A 24,840-nucleotide genomic window follows, 5' to 3' on the forward strand; every position below is an offset into this window, starting at 1 on the left:
TTTTGGTGCTTTTATACCTATTCCTATGTTTTGAATTTTTGTGAAGTGCTTTGATCAAAGAAAAGGTGTTATATAAGGAACATTTATTTTTGTTTTGATTATTACAACTATGATTCCTTTATATGGATAATTCAGGATGAATGTCTTACATAAATCCATTTTATTAATATGAGACAGGACAGCTCAATGACCTATGTGCTACAAAGGGCCAGATATGTCTGCCAACACTGGCACTGAGCATGTCTGTTTTGTTTCAGAACTGGAGACGGAAGAAACAGCATTTCAGTTCATCATCCATTCTAGTCACCAATGCAGGTCCGAACTCAGTAAGATCATAGCAGCCCCTAAAGAATTGTCTGATCAGAACAAAACTAGTGCACTCAATGTTGTGAAAGGTTTTGACTTTGAAACTAAGCTTCAATGTACAGAGTCATCTAGAAGGACCACAGATTTTATGAAAGAGAAAATAATACAAACCACCAACATTTTAGGAGATAGAGCCAGAATGTGATAGCTTATATTAATGCTCATTGGCAAACATGACATAAACTAAAATATTAAAGATATGCAGGGACTGATAATTAATTATGAGTCTGTAATTAATTATCAGAAACATATGAACAGGGGGGTACTATATGGTATTAGTTGCACAGAAAATCTCAACAAGATGCCTTTAGTTTATCTCTGTTTTCATAATAAATTGCATACTGCTACTTGCTTTACCACTGTCAAGTTCACAGCAGATAATCAGTCATTGTCAGAACAAAAGTTAATAACTTTACTATCCAATTTCAATCCCACTGTCCGAGTGTGTCTTTTTATTTTGTCTTCTGAGATTTGTTTTGTTGTGTCATTCTTGTTATATGGTGTACTGTATAATGGAGTCAGTGAAGGGCTGGGTCAGCCTGCATCTGCAAAGAGAAAACAAAGTTGAAAGTTATTTTCACACTGAAAAGGAAAGAAGGTAACAGACACAACATTTTAGTTGTATAGCATTTATCAGGTATGTAACTATTTTAGCCTTTATTGCAGTAAGAAAGATGACCCAGCAGAGGGCTATCTTTACTGTAAAACCTCAACCTACTGATATTACTGCCTTCTGACCTGTAACCCAAACATTTACATAAAATAACAGAACTTACAGAAGTAAATATAATGAATCCATTATATTATGGATCCATTATATCCAAATGCCATTTGAATAAAGTACTTAGATGATCACAGTCAGTCAAGATAGCGATAGAAATTATTCATTTAAACTAGGTAGATAGATATTTTGTATTTATAACTGTGGAGATGGTGATTGACAGTATTCCACAACGGGTGGTAAAGTTTGCCTTGTGAAGTTAGGTGTATAGAAATAGTTAAATGTCTGTGGTGAGGTCAATATATGAGGAATCACGATTGGTAATCAAGACAGGCAGATGGAGATGCTGATAGTTTTAAGATGAACATGGAACTTCACCAGGGACCCATTGTCAGTCTGTTGCTTTTTGTGGTAGTGATGAAGGCAGTAGTAACCTGAGACATGCTTGAAGGATTGTTATGAGAACTCTTGTATGCTTATGAGCTTATGATCTTGTATTGATTACAAAAAGTGAAGTGCAATTGAAGGAGTAGATAGATAGATAGATAGATAGATAGATAGATAGATAGATAGATAGATAGATAGATAGATAGATAGATAGATAGATAGATAGATAGATAGATAGGGAACTTTTAGCTTTTAGTTCATGAATATTATAGCAAACAACCTCCCTCAAATACACATAAGAATTACAAAAAAAAAAAAATTATTCATTCTGTTTGCAATTCATTGCTCTTCTTTATATCTCTTTGGAAAGCACAGTACTATAACCTGTATGAAATAGGTGCAGCTACTGATGAAAAAGTGAATTAAAAATAAAATTTTGATTCCCCAGCTACTGTATAAGCAAAACTAGCGAAAACTGGAATGATATGGTAGATTTGTTTAAATAAATTATAGCACTAACACTACTGGACTTTAGATGGCGTTGTTACACCAGGCTTGGTACTCTGTTGAGAGTTCTCGAAGGAGATTTTTACTTTAGCATCTTTGAAGAAAAATATAAATTGTTTTCTAAATAAAATAAATTGTATTGCTTTTTGCAGATATGCAGATTATGTTATTAAATAATTTCACAAAGCAATAATTTATTTTTCTAAATTCTCAATATTTTCCATTTTAGATGCAAGTATCTTCAGCGACGCATCTTCTTCCATGAGAATTAGTCTGTTAAACTTTCCTTCAAAAGCATAATATATCATAGATAACAATAATATTGTCAACAAAGTAACATATTCTATTGTCAGAAGATGTGAACAGTTATCTGATATTACTGTATATTGATAATATGTCTCATTAGCATTTAAATGGCAGAGCTGGAAAGTTAAAAAATATCCATTATAAACAAGTTACAAAATGTACGCATGGCGGAACATTCAGGTGCGTTAGAGGGCTGTGCAGGCACTGTAGCCCTCAACTGACAGAGTTCAGTAGGTAGGTTCTAGAACCTTCTCAATTCATTTCAGGGTTGTGGGGGCCAGAGCCCGTCTCACTGGCATTTGACAAAAGGCTGCAAACAGGCGTGGACAGAGCAGTAGTCCATCACAGGGACCACTCTTACTCACGCACACATACACATGTATACCCTATACAGTGATATATTTGCAAGTGCCAAATAACATAACCTAAATAAATAAATAGCAGCTACCAGAATTTTAAAAAGAAGAAAATATGCAAAATTTACATGTGGTATCAGTAAACTAATTTGTAGTTTAAGTTACACAGAATCTTCCTCTGTTTTAAGACAGATGAGCTTGCAGATGTCAATGCTTTCTGATGTGTTTGAGATCTCAATGAAAACTGAACTTTCATGATAAATTTTCCTTGAAGAACAAGTGTGCCACATTTCAACAAAATTGGTCAACTGGGGGCAGAGTTTTTTATGCAGACGGACGGACGGACGGACGAACGGACGGACAGACAGACACACACAGCAGACAGAGGCTATGTCAGTAAGTGCTTTTCACGTTATATACGAACACACCTGAAAGGGAAGGTGATATTCTGCTTCAAAACATACAAAAAGTTAGAAATGCAAGATTTGAAACTTTAACATGTGAGGTAGGCTCCAGAGCTGATATTTATTTTCTTTTTTCTTTATAAAATAAATCTGTAACCCATTTTTTTCCTTCTGCAAATGCAAGGTCTCTCTTTGTTAAAATACAATAAAAATGCAAGAGTTTATGACATTTGTGTGGCATAGCAATCTGAAGATAAACACATCTTTTAATCATTTTCATACAGAATGGTCCAAACAAATATATTTAGTGATAAATAGATGTTTTTTTATAACAACTTAACTAAATTTGCCTGTTCTTGAGTTTGTTGTGGAATGTTCTTATACTGACTGGGCAGCTAATTTGTGTAAGGCTGCTAGAAACAGAATTTTTTGTTACCTCTTTCTGTTGTCATAAATTTATTTTGCTTTAAACACATAATTTACATAGAAAGATATGTAAACAGAAATATCTATCTATCTATCTATCTATCTATCTATCTATCTATCTATCTATCTATCTATCTATCTATCTATCTATCTATCTATCTATCTATCTGTCTGTCTGTCTCCTCATACTTATAGAAAGTAGACAAAACAAAATCTAAGTCATATTAGGTTATTTAGCAATTGTAACTTGGCCTGCATGTGAATGTGAAAGTTTGGATGTGTGCATGAATGGGGTCTGCAATGAAGTGGCGCCTTTTTTGTGTATCACTGAAACAAGACAAACAAAAAGTGTTGGGGTCTCAGGGAACACCCCATTTGATAGCTGCAAAGCTATATGAAAACAAATCAAAATAATAACAAAAACGTTCATGTCATCTGGTTTAAGTGTCTATTGCTCCTTTGGGCTGATGTGGCTATGGCAGAGGTGGATCCAAAATCAAACACCAACTTCCATGTGTTTCTTGTCTAATATGGTGCTGCAACCAGAAAGGGTAGAAACGTCTGGGTAGGTTTGCAAGCAGTTGTCACAGTTTGTCCAGGGTATTTTCCTCCACTCTGGGGCTGGAAGAGGATGAGAAGTTAATATAGTGTGTCTCACCCAAATTTCGTTCTCATTTAGATTCTCATAAAGAGCCTTCAATACAGTCCTGTGTGACACTTACTTTGTTCTCAGTGTTGTTAGGAGAGGTTCCAGGCCACTATGACCATTACTTCAATTAAGCAGAAAAATGTTTTGCAAGGTTTATTTATACACTTTTATTCAGCACAAAATTAAAGGTCTTTTTTTTGGTTGTATGCATGTGACATAATATTGTGTTTGCTAAAGCAGTCTCATGATTAGAATTCTAGTTCTTTCTCAGTCTCTTGGTGCATGATCATGGCTTTTTTCTGTAGAGTTTTATTGCTCTGACTATGGTCTTGTCACACCTTAACTACTGTACTTTTGTACTTGAAGAAGTACCTGCATGTGCTATTAAGTTGCTGCATATGTTTCAAAAGTGTTCAACAACCCAAAATTGGCAGGGTGTCAATGCCCCTTTCGGGTCGCTACCATTGTTCCATGTAGCAGCACACATTTGGTTCAAATCCTTGATGCTTGCATACAAAGTAGTGAATGGATTAATGTTCGTCAAAGAACTTGGTGCCATGGCCCACCTGCCAAGTTGTTTTGCCTGCCTAAGGTAAAGTCATCTCTGATGGAGGATCGCAGGAATCGTCAGATAGATGGGTCCTTTCATCAGATTGGCTGGCCCAGTGCTGTCTCAGCTGTGGAATGGCCAATAGGGAGAGGCAGCTTGATGGCCAAAGTGTCCAGGACTCTGAACAAATCCAAATCATATTATGTGATATCATCTACTGTTCTGCTCTGTACCTGTAATATTTCTATTGCATTGTTATATGGTATTGAGGATTACTTCTGTTCTGTGTGTTGTATTGTATTTACCCCCTTTTATTTTGACTCCCACTGCATGTCCAACCTACCTGTAAAGGGGTATCTCTTTGAACTGCCTTTCCCAAGGTTTCTTCCAATTTTTTCCCAAAAGAGTTTTTTTTTTTTATTAAGCTGCTGCAGATGTTTCAAAAGTGTTCAACAACCCAAAATCGGCAAGGTGTCAATGCTTCTTTCGGGTCGCTACCATTGTTCCATGTAGCAGCACACATTTGGTTCAAATCCTTGATGCTTGCATACAAAGTAGTGATTGGATTAATGTTCGTCAAAGAAATTTACTAGTGCGTATTTCACAGCTTATTTGTTCAAGCAATTTTTTTTGTAGGAGGTGGACAGCTTATTTGAACTCCCCCCACCCCCATGCCTAATAATGCTGTGTGAGGCCCGTGTGACATCAAAGTGCTGTACCGGCCATTTTGGATGTGGATATCACTATATTATCTGCGCTACCTGACCAACTTTCACACATGCGTACTGTAAGTGTACTCCACCTCGTACTTTATTGCACTGCCCAATCTGTTTTGTGCATGCGTGAATAAATTTACAGTGTATGCACGTATGTGTGATATCGTTTCCCCGGCTTTGAGTGACACTTAAGAGACCATTGTGCCTTTATGATCCATTTAAAACTACTTCAGTTTTTGCTACATCATTGATTTTAGAGCATTTCAATGAGTTCACCAAAATTCCTGAACATTTCTGCATTTACACCAAACTCAAGGCAAAGCAAATTCAGTGGGGTTCATTCATCACTGATCAACACCCTTGTATATGCAGGTCTTCATGAGGTATTGTGCTCTTTCTTGCTCAATTAGATCTGTTAATGAAAATAAATGGGACCTGGTGAACCTACGCTATATAGCATGAAATCTCAATTCCATGTGTAGCTTCTTGCTCATTTAACCAGGTGCCCACCACCACCCAAACTGCTGACTCCCTCGCTGTGTTTAAGAAGCATTAGAAGACTCTTGTTCTGTGAAAATCTGTCAAATTGATAATGTCTAGTTGTGTTTGGTTTAAAAGCTCTTCACTGGTAATGATTATTTGTGTAACCTTGGCCACACTCACTGTGTTGCATATTAAAATTCTCGTAACTTTAAATAACAGTGCCCTCTTGAAACAAAATACCAGAATTGTAAAATTTCAAACAAACTGCTATAAGAAAAGAAAATCTAAAAACCCTAAAATGCAGAAAAATAGTATATTCAGTCACTTATCTGCAGAACATGATAAACTTACTTATTCAGAGGTAATTCAGATTTACCAATTAACCTAATACACATGTCTTTATGAAAGAATAATAAATGGAGAAAACCCATGGGAATCTGAGGTAAATACTGCCAAAACCGTACTCTGCTTGGAAATGTAACCCATGACATACAGGTATCTTAAAATTTTGGAACGTGAGTAGGATATCATCTTTAGGTATCATGAAATATACAGTATTTGAGATGTCTGAAAATGCAATCTTGAAATAAACATATTTTCAGATATGTATTGTGATATCTTAAATGCATTTCAAGATATTTTAAAAATGCAATTTGAGACATTTCTAAGTATTTTTTTGGCTTGCTATGGAATCCAATCTCCTTAGTTTCGAGCTTCTATGCAGTATTGTGAAAAATCAAATAACAATTGAGCTTGAAAATATGTGATGGTAACAATGAGCCCTTCTCTGAACTAATGTAGTCACTTCTGTCTTTATTAATTAAAAACAGACTGAATTAAGTATGCTAAATTTCCAAACACATTATACAAGTAAAATCAAGGAGGCTGAAAATCCAACCACTGCTTACCATGATTACATTTCATTTACGGAATATTCTAGTTACCACTGGCTTCTTATGCGGACGGTGGTTCAAATAAAGTGTAGTTTATTTCTTCTAATGTAAGGCTTTGTTTAAGCTGAGCTTATTCTGAATTCTAGGAATTACTGTAAGTTTGCACTTCACCACTAAGATCTAAGATGTGCTTACACAGCATTCATTTGAATACTCTCTGTGGAGGATGTTTCTCAATCACATTCATGTGAATTGCAGTTCTTCATAATAAAGATACTCATTTTAGATATCTGCAAAGGCACAATATGTAACTATCTCCGCTCTTGATGATTTGGTTATATTTGAAAATTAGTTTCCTTTACAGCTTAAAACACCCCCTTGACATTGAAATTTATAAATGTAGCTTGGTTTCTGCCATCTTGACACAGTGAAAATAAACCCATGACTTACAACCTTGTTTGCTAATTACAAATGATCTGTCCTTCTGTCCATAATGTGACTACAGTATCTCACTTTACCCTTTAAATAAAAGCATAAATTCAATTAATTTTTTTCTTGCAGAGCACTTCCACTCACAACACTATATTTACACCAGAGCAAAAAATGGAATGTGTTAAACAAGGGCTTATTAAGTCATAAAACATTACTTCCAAACAACTTTTGAACAGCCTTCAAACAGGCAACTTGAAACAACAGCTAAACCCAACAGTTGTGTTCATTAAATCAAATTCCATCAGATTTGGATTTTTCCTCTGCCCTTAATCCCAGTTTTTTTTCTTTTATTTTCTTTCAGTTTCTCTTATTTTTACTTTTCCTTGTTGTTTCCCCTTGTTCCCACTTTCTTATTTACTTTAACTACTGGGGAGGATAGAGTCTCTAGTTAGTCAATTTTAAAGCCGACCTTTGTCACAGCTCTGTTCTGTGGCTTTGAATTTGGCCCCTACTACCTTTCCTAAGGCACTTTTTCGGTTTGAATGGTTTAATCTGAATTTTCAAGTTTTTGACTTTGGCTTTTGTTAATGGTCTGTGTTTTTGCTGTTCTGTTGCCTTTGTACACCTGTTTTCAAGACCTTAGGATTTAAACATAATGAGCATCATATTACAGGATTCTGTTTTGACACACAAAAAATTTTATTTTTTTAGAATTACATGCTTGGATGTTTAATTTAGAGGTTTCTTTTAGTTTACTAGTCTCACTTGTTTGTTAGGTCCTTTTAATTCTTTTTCTTTTTTCTATTGAGCTTATTGTGTGAATTTGTGTGAATTTCCCCTTGGGGATTAATAAAGTATCTATCTATCTATCTATCTATCTATCTATCTATCTATCTATCTATCTATCTATCTATCTATCTATCTATCTATCTATCTATCTATCTATCTATCTATCTATCTATCTATCTATCTATCTATCTATCTATCTATCTATCTATCTATCTATCTATCTATCTATCTATTGAGGTCCTGTTTACTTGTCTGAAGTTATCATGACTTACAAACCAGAACGTACTTTAAGATCTCAAGATGCCGGTCTGCTTATAATTCCAAGGATTAATAAAATAACAGTGGGAGGTCGAGCTTTTAGTTACAGGGCCCCTAAACTGTGGACTGGTCTGCCTGCCACTATAAGAGATGCCCCTTCAGTCTCAGCTTTTAAATCCCAGCTGAAGACTCACTACTTCAGTTTAGTATATCCTGACTAGAGCTGCTGATTAACTGTACAGACAGCATCTCTGTCGTTAGTCATTAGCACTAAAATATAAGTAATATGATAGTTCTAATTTGTTAAAAACTCTCACCTATTCTGTTTCTGTTTTCAGTACTCAAATGTGGCACTCAATGCCTCTACCCACCTGCCAAGTTGTTTTGCCTGCCTAAGGTAAAGTCATCTCTGATGGAGGATTGCAGGAATCATCAGGTAGATGGGTCCTTTCATCGGATTGGCTGTTCCAGTGCTGTCTCAGTTGTGGAATGGCCAATAGGGAGAGGCAGCTTGATGGCCAAAGTCTCCAGGACTCTGAACAAATCCAAATCATATTATGTGATATCATCTACTGTTCTGCTATGTACTTGTAATATTTCTATTGCACTGTTAAATGGTATTGAGGATTTGTTCTGTTCTGTGTATTGTATTGTATTATATTGACCCTCTTCTTTTTGACACCCACTGCATGCCCAACCTACCTGGAAAGGGATCTCTCTTTGAACTGCATTTCCCAAGGTTTCTTCCATTTTTTCCCTACAAGGGTTTTTTTGGTAGTTTTTCCTTGTCACCTTAGAGAGCCAAGGCTGGAGGGCTGTCAAAAGGCAGGGCCTGTTAAAGCCCATTGTGGGGCTTCTTGTGTGATTTTGGGCTATATAAAAATAAATTGTATTGTATTATATTATCATAATTAAATCACTTATTAACTATTTTTGTTCCTTGTTTGTTTGGTTAACTAAATGTCATTGTTTACTGTTCAGCAGGTATACGTTTGTCTTCAGGAGCGAGTTCCATTGTTTTGTCCTTCACATTTAAGTAAATCATAACAATTTTATATTTGATATTGGCCTTGTTATTTAAGATGATTACACTCTGCCAGTTGGCAGAGAAACTTTTCCACCTGGAAAATAACATAAATAAACAAACTCAGCATTACTGGATCAAAAGGTTTCTTACCTGATCGACTGTCTTGGTTGGTTGAACACCTACCAGTGGCCAAATGATGATAAGCTAATCTTTGTTTTTCCAACTAAAAAGGAGAATTCCAACAAAAATGGCCCCAATTACACTGAGTGCATATAAAAATAATCTTTCATAATAACATACTGATGTGTGTGTGTGTTTGTTTCTGGTCCCTCTGAGCAATCTGATTGGTCTGTTTTGCTTCGGTTGCTCAGTCAAACGTGAAGGCGACAGTAAGCACCGGGTAAGAAAAGTTAAAACACACAATGATATCGAAGAAAGGAGTAGGAGGAATGCTAAGAGTTATCACAGTTTTCACAGTGGGGAATGGGTCCCCTCCTACCATTGGTGGTAATGAAAAAGTGGACAGGAGGTAAGCAACATGCTCCAAAATGACATAGCCTGAGAAGCAGGCTTTACGAGAACACAATCGAGGGTGGAAATGTCAGCCAAGACAGGTTGAGGCATGTGTGGATACTGAAGAAAGGCAAGGAATAAGCACATAAAGCAAGAGGTATCAAATATTTAAAACTGATTCTATTAACCATCTTTGACAGGTAACATGGCTAGTAACAAATAAAATTAACAAGCAATTTTTATAATTTTAATATTACAAATAAAATTATTAATTTGAATTCAATAATGAGAAATTAGGATGATACAGACAAATCTCCTCAGCTCTTTCTGTTGACGTGTTGTTTCTGAGATTCAGAATGATGGCTGGCAAGGTAGTCAGCTGTTTATTTATTTTTTGGAATGGCAACCAATTCCATTAGCAAAATAAAATATATAAATAAATGGTATTTGGAAATTGTCCATTTTTTTTCTATTCTTTTACCAACAATTGTTTCAGATCAGTCCCACGGTTATATTTCAAGTGCTTCTTACTTTATGCTGCTCTTTACCATCTCTGGATGAACTGCACAGCTCTCACTGTATAAGGAAAGCAGAAAACATCTTAAAAGACTCCTCACACCCCGCTCATGAAATTTTCCAACTGTTGCCATCAGGCAAAAGATATAGGAGCATCAAAACAAAGACTAATAGACTGAATAACAGTTTCTACCCTGTTGCTACCAGGGCACTGAATGCCACCTAATCACCTCTAATGCGGCAGTGCAATAGATGACATCTTGTGCAGTAGTGTTCATGTGCAATTAAGGTCTTATGTTGAATGTTTGTGTTCTACCTTATTTCTTCTTATCCCTTATTATCCTTTTGTAATTATATTTCTTTATACTGTATTTTGACACTGCAGGGACTGCACCTAATTTCGTTGTATTTGTTACAATGACAATAAAGATATTCTGATTCTGATATGCCATAAAATCTGATTCTGATTGTATAAATGGTTGCAGAATGTAAATTACTGTAATGTCATGTTCGTTTTTGTCACCTTGCATTATTTTTTACTTTATGATGAGATGTCAACATAGTAAAAGTAATACATTTTCTCTTTCACTCTTCTTTTGGATGGAGACCTTCAATAATTGTCAAATTCCAGCTTTTTCCTTTATGGGCGGTGACATCATATAGGACAGGGAGTCAACCATCTCGCAAGAAAGGCAAAAAAAAAAAAAAAAGGTTTTAAGCACCTGTAGCAAAACACAAAAGCTGGTTGTCAAAACAGCAATGATGAGGAATTTAGCAGAAATGGGCCAGCTCACGTCAACATCATGGTAGAAGCACAGAGATAAAAGAAGCCGGGAGCTAAGAGAGGAAATGCAGGCCAGGAGGGTGTTACCTGGAAGAATGCTGCCCATTGACAGATTTTCAGTGAGCCATAAAGTCCTTGCAACTGAACAAACATGACATCAACAAATCACAAGCAAAAAATTCATTTCAGCCAAGGTTTCAGTTCAATGTGGAGAAACATCTGATTCTGCTGATAATTCTAGCTCAGATGACTGTTTATAAACACCTGTGGTTTCAACTATCCAAAACATATTCTTGCTTGTTTTATTTTAAGAACCCCTTTATCTTTTTTCCTTTTGCTTTTTTGATCAGTTCATATATGGCTGCCTTGATATCTGATTTCCCTTTGACACTCGCTATATTAAACAAAAACACTTACATTGGTTCAGAGAGCACCAGTGGTCCATGTATTTTCATTTGTCTTCAAATAGAAACTTTTAGTTATTCTACTTGCTGTTGTAGTAACTTGCTTCATATTTTTTGTATTTATGAAACAAGTACTAAACCTTTTAAAATAAGTATTAAACCACTGCCTCATACCTAAAGGGATCCAGATTGAATTCCCAGATCAATCACCTTCTCTATCCCAAACATTAAAACATTATAACAATCTGGACGAGAACAGGCCATTCAGCTCATCAAACCTTGCCAGTCCAATCCACTTAATTGTTCTAAAAAAACATCAAGTCTAGTTTTGAAAGTCCCTAAAGTCATTCTGTTGACCACACTACTTTGTAGCTTGTTCCAAGTGTCTATGTAAAGAAAAACTTTGCAATGTTTGTGTGAACTTTACCCTTAACAAGTTTCCAACAGTGCCCCTGTTTTCTTGATGATCTCATTAAAAAAAACAGTCTCTATCCCCTGTACTAATTCCCTTCATAATTTTAAACACCTCAATCATGTCTCCTCTTGATCTTCTTTTGCTTAAACTGAAAATGCTCAGCTCTTTTGTGCATATGTATATAACATGAGCATATTAGATCAACTGATACCTCTAGAAGGATTCAATCTGAGTGAGTATGGGTGTATCAATGAATATGCCCTGCTGTGGAATGGAATAGAATCCCATCCCTTTTCTTGCATCTTTTCCTTTTGAGGTGGGTTCTGGCCTCCTACAGTCATGTTGTGGAATAAGCATTTAAGTAAATGGATGGGTGAATTTAATGACATCTTCTGCAAAGTCTCTTCTTGTAGGATACCTAAATGGATTCTAATCAGTTTAGAAAGGGTGGCATGATCTAGTGGTCAAGGCATTCAACTTTAAGCTAAAAGGACGCTCCATTAATTTCCACCTATGATTTACTGGGCAATCTTTGAAAAACCTACTACAGTATACGAAAAAAAATATATAGTGTACACTAATCTTATAAGTTTAATTTGGATAAAGAGACCAACCAAATGAATAAGCAAACAGTAGTTACCACAATAACAGTCTAAATTAGCAGGTCCACGTCACAAACTAATTGCTTTCAGTATCCCAGAAAAGGTAGTGAAACCTGTCAGTACTTGAAATGAAATAATCTATTCTACTAATCACAATCCTTTTGGCCCTTTGAAATCTGTTGTGCCAAAATGAGGGAGTTAAAAGAGTAACAGCTGGTATAACAACAATATCTCATGCTCTCAGCACATACCCACCTTATTATGTCATTGCAGATTTTAAATAAAGGGGACAGTAGTTGCAACACGTTTCTGATGCCAAGCAGGTTTACCAGATTCATACAGAACCAATATGGGATGATGGAGGTAGGGTAAATTTGTTTGGGATCAGTGAGGTTTTTGGGATGGTGTGTTTGGTGGCTTATAATGACTCTATTAATAATTATATTTTTAAAGAATTTTTGCATTCTTTTACCCACATTATTATTGCTCACATCTATGACATCTCCACAGTAGTGGAGCAAAGTCCTGCATAACCACATGCTGAAGTTAAACAAGCTCCAAGTTCATAGATTTTAAAATAAAAGAGAAAGATGTGCTTCAAGCCCTCACTAGGTTAAGACTAATAAAACCCTTGGACCTGATTGGAATTCAACCAATTTATTGAAAGAAATGAAAGTTAGTTGTTTTAAAATTGCAATGAAAAGAATGCAATGTACATATTCATCAAACCAACAGCAACAATGAAAAAAGGAAGTGACACCTCATTGGACATAGTCCACTAACCACAAACCCAAAATCACAACCAGGCAGCAAACGCAGCATCAATGAAAGTTGCATTCTAACTATAAAGTGTAAAAGTGTTTTCTTTTAACTTTAAATACAGTGGAACCTCGGTTTGTGAGTAACTTGGTTTATGAGTGCTTTGTAAGACGAGCTAAAATTTTTAATAAATTTTGACTTGATAAACGAGCGAGGTCTTGCAATACGAGTAGTATGTATATGCTTTGTCTGCTGAGTGTCATGTGATCACAACTGAGCTGATGGTTCTTCTCTCTCTCTTTTGCTACGGGATTGTGGGCAATCGTCTCCTATTTTCTGTCTGAGTCGGCGTTCCTCACTCATATAGTCAACATCTGTACGAGTGTATACTGTTTACTACAGCATTGTGACTCTGTGTGTGTGTGTGTGTGCTGTGACGTGCGAGTCCCCGTCTTGCACCCCAAAACACGAAGCTGAATCTCAGTACTTTAGCAACACCAGCTTTATTCAGCTTGAAACAGCAACAGCGCGGTTATTTATTGTAGTGGGATCTGCCACTGTCCTATACACAGACACAGCAGTAAGACAGGGTTGTGGCCAAGTAATACTGTGCCCTGCGCATTTATAATGTTCCTTGTTCCTTGTATCACCCATCGACAGCAGGCGCTTATAGCATGTCCGCGATCTTTTCGGATTCACTTTTACGGCGAACTGCTACAGCACTGGGAGACTGTGATTGCTTTGGGACACTCTTCCGCGTGTCGTCCCGTTGTGTGGAATCCCACAAGAGTTTAGAAACTCACTCACATCAACCATGATTCTTTTCAAAGGTAAAGTGCAGGTTAATTTGTTTTATGTATTTTTACTTTATATTTTGTATTAATCATTTTTATATGAATAGTTTTGGGTTGTGGAACGAATCATCTGAGTTTCCATTATTTCTTATGGAGAAATTTACTTTGATATACGAGTGCTTTGGACTACGAGCATGTTTCCGGAACAAATTATGCTTGCAAACTGAGGTTCCACTGTACTGGGATGGTTGTTCTTGGTCTAAAAACTATGTATTTCATTTGAATCTGTCTTACTCAGGGTACACACATGGCTAAAGTAATCTATCTGGCTAGTTCTAACGTTAGCGTAGGTGTGAACTTTAAAATGCAAAATGCACCAAGATAAAGCCAACAAGGATATTTAGGAAACAACGTGTCCCAAGTAAGGAGAATAGCAACAAGGTATAAACTAAAACAGAACAAAGTTGGACTCTGGCAGTTAAAGGAGGAATAAGACACCATAGCATCTCATCTGAAAATAAGACTGAACTAACCAAAAGATGTACTTTGCTCCAAAACCCTGAAGAAACTGTTCACTCAAACCAAGTTAAAGTGAATAAGGAACAGAAAAGGGGAAGTACTAGTTGTTGGAAATTTCATGCTCTGATATACTGTCAGCTTGATAGTTTTCTACATAACCCAAAGAGTGGACCAGTTGGAGGTGAGGGTGGGTGAAGATCCTCTGGTTAAAATTAATGTTGGAACAATTGATATTGAAATGACAAGAACATAATCCTTGTAGAAAAAAAATCATGGAACATGAAAATGAGCTAATGGCCAGAACCAAATCAGTTATGTTCTCTGAAATTCTTTTAGAACCAGAAAAGAAACCAACAGAGCATAATATTCAGTCATAATGCATTTCTGAAAGCATGATTCAAACAAGAAGGTTTTATATTTATCAGCCAATCGAATGCCTTTCACCGTAAACATTTCCTTTACCGAGGTAGACTACAACTGCAAGATAAAGGGAAACATATTTTAGGAGCTAGAATTTTCATGGAAATGTTCTAACATTTAAACCAGATTGTGGCAGGGAAAAACTGAGGAAAAACAGCCAACCTGACCAAAAGAAAACTCGACCAAAAACACAATAAGTAGGCTTATTTGTTTAAAATGTTTTATCTTTAATGCTTGGGGCATTAAAAAGAAAATACATATGTTAAGACACTGCGGTGGGTTGGCACCCTGCCCGGGATTGGTTCCTGCCTTGTGCCCTGTGTTGGCTGGGATTGGCTCCAGCAGACCCCCGTGACCCTGTGTTCGGATTCAGCGGGTTAGAAAATGGATGGATGGATATGTTAAGACAACAGCATTGACTTGAGATTATGATATTTTAGGAATTACAGAGACGGGGCTAAATGAGATTGATGGAGAGAAATACAATATTTGTGGCTATACGTGCTTCAGGAAAGGAAGAGCTATGATGCTAAATGTGAAATATACTATTCAGACCCATAAATTCAAGAAGGAAGAAGGAAACACATCAGAATCACTGTGGGTTAAGCTAGTAAAGTATAAAGCCAGAGATTTGCTTATTGGAGTTTTCTACAGACCTATCTAGATATCATCATTTTGAACAGTACAGAAAGAGCAATAAAAACAGAGGTTTTTGATACCTTAAGCAATAGTGATCAAAACATGGTTCAATTTGTGATCATCTTTGAAAATAAACAAATGATTACCAAAACAAAGACTTAAAATGTGTGGAAAGCAGACTTCATGGGAATGGGGAAGTATGTAGAATGGGAAAGTAAAAACTTAGCAACTATAAATGATAGGTGGTGTCACTTCCAAGGCCTTCTGATCCAGGCTTAAAACCAATAAAGCAAAAAAGAATAAAAAACTTGCCAAAATGGATAACTATTTTTATTAATATTAAAAAGGTAAAAAAATGAAAAAGCAATGCACAAACATTAATTGACACCTAAACAGTTCTGATTCAAAGAAATACTAGACACTACAGCAAGAGATCAAAAACACATTCATAAGGTTGAAAAAGAAATTGAAAAAAACAAAAATTACTAGTGAAGTCAAAACAAACCCCAAGCAATTTTTTGAGTACTACTCTAGTAAAAGATGGTTAAAGATAATTTAAGGAACCTTAGGGATACAAAAGGAGAAATCATTGAAAATGAGAAGGAAATAACAAATGAATTAAACAATTGTTTTACCCAAGAATTTGTAAATGAAGAAACAAATTGAATGCCTCATGCTGAAGTTAAACAAGCTCCAAGTTCATAGATTTTAAAATAGAAGAGTCAGATGTGCTTCAAGTCCTCAATCGATTAAGACTAATAAAACCCTTGGACCTGATTGGAATTCAATCGATTTATTGAAAGAAATTAAAGTTGTCATCTATAAATCCTTATAGGTATATTTGAGAAGTCACTTGAGAAAGGAGAAGTACCTGAGGACTGGAGTGTTGCACATTTTTCGAGATTTTCATAATCACCAAGTCTTTATTATAACGTGCGTTGAAGTGGCAGACATATTAAAACCTCAAAAGTGTTGAATATGATTAACAGATTATATTTTAGTTCCCCTTTAAGAGGGACAATGCTGCATATTTTCACCAAAGGACTTTTTTGTTTTTTTGTAAGTTTATATCAGCTACTTGTTGTTACTCATGGAACTGGCTTGTACGTCAGGAATATATTAGCCAAGCTTCAGTTCATCAGCCTGCTGTGCTGGAAGCCATTAGCTGACTGAGGAGGTGTTACATCCAGTTTTTGTATGGTGGGGGTGCACATACATAAAACATAACATATTTTTGCCAACATAAAATGGCAATTTGCCGCATTGTCCAGGTCTGATTTGATCGGATCACTTTACTGCACTCATATTACAATAAGGAAACCTAGTAAGATTGAAGCAAACTAGCTTTAGCAAATGTGACGGTACTGTACATTGTGGCTGGCTTGATGGGAAGTTAACTGGCTGAACCCTCAGTTTTTCATATATTTTATACTATTCACTTATCAGGAATTATGTCATTACATATGCCAGATGATAGTGGTTACCCACTTAGACACTGGCACCTTATGCCTTTCCCAGACACCCAGATCACAAAGGAGAGGTGCTATAATGCCATGCATGACCTTGTGTGCTCAGTTGTGGAGTGTATCCAAAAGCTCTTGAATGCAGATGGCGGTGTCTTGACACATCAGGAGGGAGGCTGTTCTACTAGCCAATTAACATCTGTAGCATCATGATTGCATATGTATGAGGCTGATTAGCATTGAGATGAGATCACAAATGTACATTTCCAAGATGACTGTGATTTATGAGGATAAAATTGCATAGAAATGCGAGTACACACATTTTATAAGTCTTTTCTTATCATAAGCATTTTCCAGTTTTTAAGCACGCACATATTTTCACAATCAAATCCACACAAAGATTCATAAATACAGCCACTGCGCTTGTGAAAGGGAAAGCAGATCTATGCAGATGAGGTTGATTGATTCCAAAAAAGAAAAAAAAAGGTCTTGGTATACTAGTATGTTTATTTGTAATTCTAGTATATACCAGTATCATCAAAATCTATTATTGAAAGGGGAGTGTAACTTAAATTTAACAGCGACCTAATTTGAAAGCAATATGATATATACTGTGTATGTACAGTGGATTCAGAACATATTCAGGCCCCTTCTTTTTCTGCTCACTTTTATGTTTTGTAGATTTAATTTTAAATGGATAAATTGTAATTTTTGCCTATCAATCTCCACTAAATATCCCATAATGACAAAGTGAAAAGCAGAGTTAATAGTTTCTTATTAAGTGAATTTTAAAATAAAATTTCCAAAATAACTCGACGAACTGCAAAGGTTGTTCCTCTGACTGTTTTTTAAGGTAATACATTTACTGTATTTAGCCGAGTATGCCTTTTCTTTACTTTAGATACCTTTAATTTTCTCTTTAAAGAAAGTTTTCTCTCTCACTGTTTCTCCAGTGCAATTAGGAGCTTTTAATCAAATTAAACTTATTTTTGGTTAGTTCAAAAATCTTTCTTTCGAACAGTGGAAATGTTCACTGGGATGTTCCTCTTCCAAGTCATGCTGGATGTGCTTTTCCTTCTTCCTCTGCCTTCTTAACAAGATCCTCTACACTAAGCTTCCCAAAAATTACTTTGGTCCGCTACACCACACTTGCTTAGATGTGTCCCAGGAACATTACGCGCCTCAGTCCAGCTGGCTGTTGGGATATCATATCTGAAAAGTGTTCATTTGAGACAGCTAATGACGTTACAAAATCTCTTTCATGTCCATGTTGTAAATGCTAAGAAAAAGTGTTAATTGTGTATCAACTCACATGCTGAGTCTTTTTTGGAGTGACACATCATTCAATATGTGATGTGAAGAAAAACTGCTACCGCAGTGGAGGTGACAGACACATAGTCCTTTGAAGAGGCTTGGACCATAGTGACAGGACAATGGAGGGATAGTGTAATAAAAAACTGCAGAACAGACAGAACTTCGACCATATGTAGTGGCAACAGGACGTGGCTCCACCTCACTTTGCGATAAATGTGAGGAACTTCCTTGACCAACAGTTTCCAAACCAGTGGTTAGGATGTCAAGGGCCTGTTGAATGGCCTCCACAGTCACCTGACCTTACCCCACCAGATTTTTTTCTTTGGGGATATCTAAGAACACGGTCCACACGCATCCTATTGACAGTTTGGAGGATCTGTGCCTGGCGATTGTTGAGGAGTTTGGGAAAGTTCCTCTGGAAATGTGCTGAGACACATGTGATGCTGTAGCCAGAAGACTCTGAAGCCTGTATCCAACTGAATAGAGGACAAGTGGGACATTACATGGAAAATCAGTGAATTAATTCAATGTAAGTCCATTTTTGTTTATTACAAGATATTTCAAACAATTCTTTTGTCTTGCATTGTTTTCCTGCATTGCATTAAAAGTTGCATAATTAGATCTGGACCACCCTTTATTATAAATAGCCACTTTTAAGAATACAGGTTTACATTCAAAAATCCAGCAACCTCCGGACCTGAGGAGTACTGGATTTTCGAAAATGCCAGATTTTGGATGGTTATATATGCTGTATATATTTAACAGAAAATGACTACCTGTACAGTCCTTTAGTTTTCACAGACTTCCACGCATTGGCAACACAGTACACTGCATCCTTAATGTTAAATTCTTTTATGAACTTCTGTACTGGGGTGCCTGAATTAACTGAACTCACTAGGCGCAACATTAAGATACTTACACTTCATAGAACGTATAATACCATTGCCCTGTAGTTGAATTAGTGATGTGCAGTTGGATGGGAGGTAGATAACAAAAGCATTATCTTTCACTAGAAGATTGGCTTTTGAATGTGCGAACAATTGTCTAAAATAAGAAGTATCTTGCATTTAGGGTCTAATCCAACCGAGTTACAGTGAGCCCTAGCCTCAGGAACAAAACATTTTTGAAACCAATCCAATGTAATATCAGTGGTAATCCACCCCTTCTTGTTGGCATGGTAATGGACAGGAAACTGTGTCATATTCTTGAAGGCCCTTAGATGTAAACTGTTCAGAGTAACGAGCAACTTACATCTATGGCTACCCGCAGCATTAGAGCAGCACATTACCATGACGCGATCCTTCGAAGCTTTAAACCCCGATGGTGATTTGGCATCCTCAGTTGTTAGAGTTCTTTTTGGCATACATCTCCAAAACAAGGCAGTCTCGTCAGCATTGTTCACTTATTCACTAACTAACTTTGCAAATTCATCCACATATGCACTAGCCGGATCTTTGTCTGCTGAACGTTTTTCCCCACACACTGTACGAAACTGTAAGCCATGTCGCTACATAAAATGATGCAGCCAACCTTCTGAATATTCACACTTGTGTTGCAATCCCAGCTCTTCATGAACCACTTTGGCTTGTTCCTTTAATAAATCACCAGAAACTTCCACACCTTCACTTACACAAAGATTAAACCAGGTTATGAGAACTCGGTCCAGTTCCGAACTTTTTCCCTCCATCATTGACTTCCTTACAAACATTTGCTTTTTTGATCCACTGTCAGAAAAGAACTTTAACAGTTTTTCTTTCTGTTTTTTAATATCAAACACTTTTGAAGAGCCAATGTCATATGTTTCATAAATGGTTCACACAGACACGATGCTATCAAGTTTTTTTTAGCACTTCCACTTTCTCTGCAATCCACAATGCACAATGTTTACGTTGTACAGCACCTCTTTTCTTTGCTGAATCCATAATGGGGCTATACAGCAGCAAATAAATGATAAAATGAAGATGAATGAGCAGGAATGCCTGTTAGCAGGTGCAAGCAAGACCCAACAACTGATTATCGACTACAACGCCATCAAAACATAAACGGCAAATCCAGAAAACAGTGGCGTGCCAAAGCAGTAAATTTGAAAATGTGCTCTGAAATCCACACCGGAAATCGGAAGGAACAGGATTATCGATAGCTGGATTTTTGAATGTCAACCTGTAGAGGTTTTTTCATTAACATGTTGCCGAAGAATATTATTATGTGTACCCCAATTTTCTGATTATCCCTGCTTTTCTGTGACCTTAGATATGGAGATCCATCATACTAAAATACTTAGCAAATCTATTCAGCTGATGCTCAAATATCACAAAATACACTACGTATATATACCTATTTTAATCTTTGTTCTCTTTAGGTTCTGACAGATCCTAAATTTTGCAACTACTAACAAAGATTGGCATTAAATGTTATTATTAATAAATGATACTTATGTAATTCATATAATTCATGTAATTTGGTAATTCATGTTGAAAAATGTGTACTTAATAAATATGGTGTGACTGTTCAGCAATTTTTTGTTTAATATTACTAGAATTTTCCAAGCAACAAATGCAAGATTAAGTGTATAGTTGCTAATGTTGCTTTCACCCTATTTATGAGCCTTCTAATTTGATTGAGTTACTCCAATTACTATATTGCATAAGCCACAGAAAGCGGAAGATAGTCCAATACTATTTCTGCCTCAAGAAGGTGACATCTGTTGCTTTGTGTTTGTTAGAATTGGTTCTGCATTCTTGAGCTATCAGACAGGCAAAACTACGTGAATGCCCTAATACCTATGAGTCACAATACAGAGAAAACAAAGCTACTCAAATTATCTGATTTTTGCTGTAACACTGAGTTTTCACATTAGTTAATTTAGTAAGATAAAAAATATAACCTGTTCAGCCAGGTCAAATTGCATGTGAAGCGACGTGATATACATTTGATATGTTCAATTTGTTATTTATTTACACAAAAATACAGTTTATCTATACTTGTAGCAAATCAACAGGAACCCCAGTGTTTCTCTGAATAGTCCAGCTGGAAATTCAAACTGGGAACTCGATTTATAGTTGGGTAATGGACCAAAGAGTGCATAGAATGTAACCAGTGTCATCGCAGAGGGATCCGCACTTGAACAGTTAACCCTTTCAAATTTATGTTAGTGACCTCTCATTTGGTTAGTAAACTTGTAAAATTTACAAGAGATACAAAATTGCATTGAGTGCAAAGACAGAGGAGGCAAATAAAAGAATTTAAAGGGGCCTAGACAACCTTCAGAATGGGAAAAACACTTGAAAGATTAATTTTACTTCTTTTCAAAAGCTAACTATTACACACAGGTAAAAGAAACATTAAATATACAGTTAGGGCCATATGTATTTTGACAGTGATACAATTTTCATAATTTTGGCTCTGCTTTTAATGGATTTGAAATGAAGCAATTAAGATGTGAGTGTAAACTTACAGTTTTAAATCAAGAGGCTTGACAAAAACATTTTTGTTAAACCCTTCAATTAATGCTGAAATATTAAACTTCAATTATGTAATGACTTTTTCATTTCAAATTCATTGTGGTGGCATACAGAGATAAAATTATGAAAATTATGTTACTGTCCAAATATGTGTACACCTAACTATAATACTAAATTGGTGATGCAGACATGAAGCAATGTATAAGAAGGATTTAGGGATTTATCCTGATACAATATTCTCATTGTCAATGGATTATTTGGAACAAATTTAAAAAGCTTAATGTAACTTGTATATAAATCATGGGACTCTATGCTCAGATTGTATAATGTACTAGTGAGACCACATGTAGACCACTGTGTACAGATTACAAAAAATAAAAAAGACAGTAGCAGTTTTTAAAGCAGCATAGAAAACAACAACCAATCATGCCTAAGGACTAAAGGACATGTCCTACTCTGAAGGGCTCAGGGAATTGACCTGTTTAGTTGTAAGCAGAGAAAGATGCATGAAGATCTAATCCATAAAGTTCTCAAAAGCGTGGATAAAACAGATCCAGCAACAATCTTATAACTTTGAAAGGGAATTATATTCTCAAGAATATCAATGAAAATTAATGGGAAAGGCACAAAAGGTCTTAGAATCTTGTACAAATATCCTAGTCATTTAGCTAAAAGAGAAACCTTAACAACTTGTAAAAAGTATCTAGATGAGATATTGGGACAGCATAGTAATTAGGTAACTAAATGAGTTTGATGGACCAAAATGCTCTGTTCTTTTGTGTCAAACATCTAATTCTCTTATACTATATAATAATAAAACATAATGGTAACAATAACAATATAATAAAAACAGAATCATTCTCTATATAATTGTGATGTTCATATTAATGGTATATTTTTCATAATAAGGAGGAGGAGGTGGGGAGCATGCACTGATATAGTGTGTTGCCGCAGCCATCACACGACAAACCACCAATAACAAAAATAATAAACTGTTAAGAAGGTCATCATATACAGTACTAAGCACTAATCCTACTTTTTCCTTGAATATTCATATGCTTAGTTATTCTTCTTTTGATACTTGTTTACTTTATTTGAAAAAAATAAAACACTGTTAAAGATAAATTTCTGATTTTCTACACCATGCAGACATGTTTACTGAACTTGCAACAATGCTTATATGGTAGCTTTAAAGTTTTCATGCTGGCAAAGCTTATTATAAACTCTATAATGAACACATTGCTACATTGATTAACAAATATGAATTTGTCAAAAAATCATGTCACAGATAACATTGTTTTGTTTTTGCTGCAGTTGGTGTGAACATCCATGGTGGTGTTGAACATAATTAACTGATATTATTTTATTTAAGTTTTATTGATATATGTATTGAATTTTTGCTGTCAATGTATATGTCATAAATTCTCTGATTTCTAAACTTTCCTATTTTACATCATTGTTAATTGCATTGTAGATATTATAAACAAATTATTAGTCAAAGGGAATGTTTGAAGAACACCAACATATGAATATTTAAATTTACCCTACTGCATCCACAAAACAAAATAAATTCTATTTCCTTGATTTTGTTATCCAAAGCAATGAAAAATCATATGCTATAACTATATATTTCTGCAGCTGAAGGTACTGGTAAATAAAATGCCTCCCTCAGGTTTACATGATTAAATAAGTTCCACTGCTCAACTGGTAATGTTGAGGCCGACAGTAGAGCCATTTTCTGTTTCCTTTTATTCTCATTACAGGGTTGCATAAAGAGCTGAAACCAACACTGAACAACTTTAAGATGTGTGGGAACCCAAGGTACTTGGAGAAATATCGAGCAAAATATAGCTGTGAGGAAGTGGAGTGACCTCTTGTACCAATACTGAAATCAAAGTATATGCATAAATATTATGCCATTGCAACCATTTCTTAAGAATGAATGTTTAAAGCAAGTATTTAAGAATTTTCATTATGAATTATTATAATAATTATAATTAACAAATAATAAATGTAGTTATTCAATTGATTAAGGCTGCAAGAATAGTTTCTTAGTGAAATAAGCATCATTGAAAATATGTGTTTAAGTTAAAGAAACTAAAAATAAACACCAAATTATTTAAAAACTCTTCTTTGTGTAAAGAAATATGTAATAACTAGCAAATGCATTGTAGACATTCTATTTTAAAAATCATGCCAGGCATACTATCACTAACAAGTATCAACAAGGTCGAAGCAGAAGAACTCAAGAAGAGAGGCATGCCTGTGTACAGTGTTATTCACTGATATTTTTTCAATCTTTTTTTAAAAATACAAAAGCTTCCACTCCGAATGCACTATTAGAACTATCTCTGTATGTCAGATATTGATTAGTCTATGAAAATTATCAGTTTAGATTTCTTGCAACCAATCAGAGTTATGTAACTAAGAAACAGGGGACTACTTATTGATGTAAAATTAAGAGAAATATAATGTTGAAAATTGGTTGACAACCTTAAAACAAAGTTGTAAAATAATCCGACAGATGCACTGGCAAAATAGATGCATAAGTTGCATAAGAACAGACAAAGGAGAATAGGAGAACAAGAGTGGAAGAAGCTATAAAATTTCTAGCTCCTATTGGATAATGCATTTTAGTTTCGCACTGGCACATTAACTAAACATCAAGTTATTTAAGGGGCATACATAAATCACACCTTCAAACACACCACATGAAACTGCTGTGTGAGAACCTTTTGAGTACAAGTCAAATCCCGCTGTTATCAAAGTTTTGACACTACACCCTTAGTCATATAGTCATGGGGGTACAGACTGACAACAACTGTGATGTTTAAACTGGAATGGAATTAGGTTTTATTAACACATATTAATTCCCCTTTACCTCATCACATTAAAAGTGCTACTTTAATTGCATTTTGTGGTGGGCTTTAATTTAAGATTGCATCCTATTATACTACTTGAGGATAG

The 24,840-nt window shown here is 35.5% G+C and overlaps 1 protein-coding gene across 1 annotated transcript in view; it reads right to left on the bottom strand.

The window, feature by feature from the left end:
* Nucleotides 1-571: 571 nt before the first annotated feature.
* tlx2 (T cell leukemia homeobox 2) overlaps nt 572-24,840 on the bottom strand; it is an 88,924-nt gene continuing 64,655 nt past the window's right edge. The window contains exon 3 of the mRNA XM_051928047.1: nt 572-911. Coding sequence (XP_051784007.1) covers nt 860-911 — 52 coding nt within the window. The 3' untranslated portion in view covers nt 572-859. The remainder of the gene's footprint in view (nt 912-24,840) is intronic.

The sequence above is a fragment of the Erpetoichthys calabaricus genome, chromosome 5, assembly GCF_900747795.2.
Source record: "Erpetoichthys calabaricus chromosome 5, fErpCal1.3, whole genome shotgun sequence".
NCBI classification, from domain to species: Eukaryota; Metazoa; Chordata; class Cladistia; order Polypteriformes; family Polypteridae; genus Erpetoichthys; species Erpetoichthys calabaricus.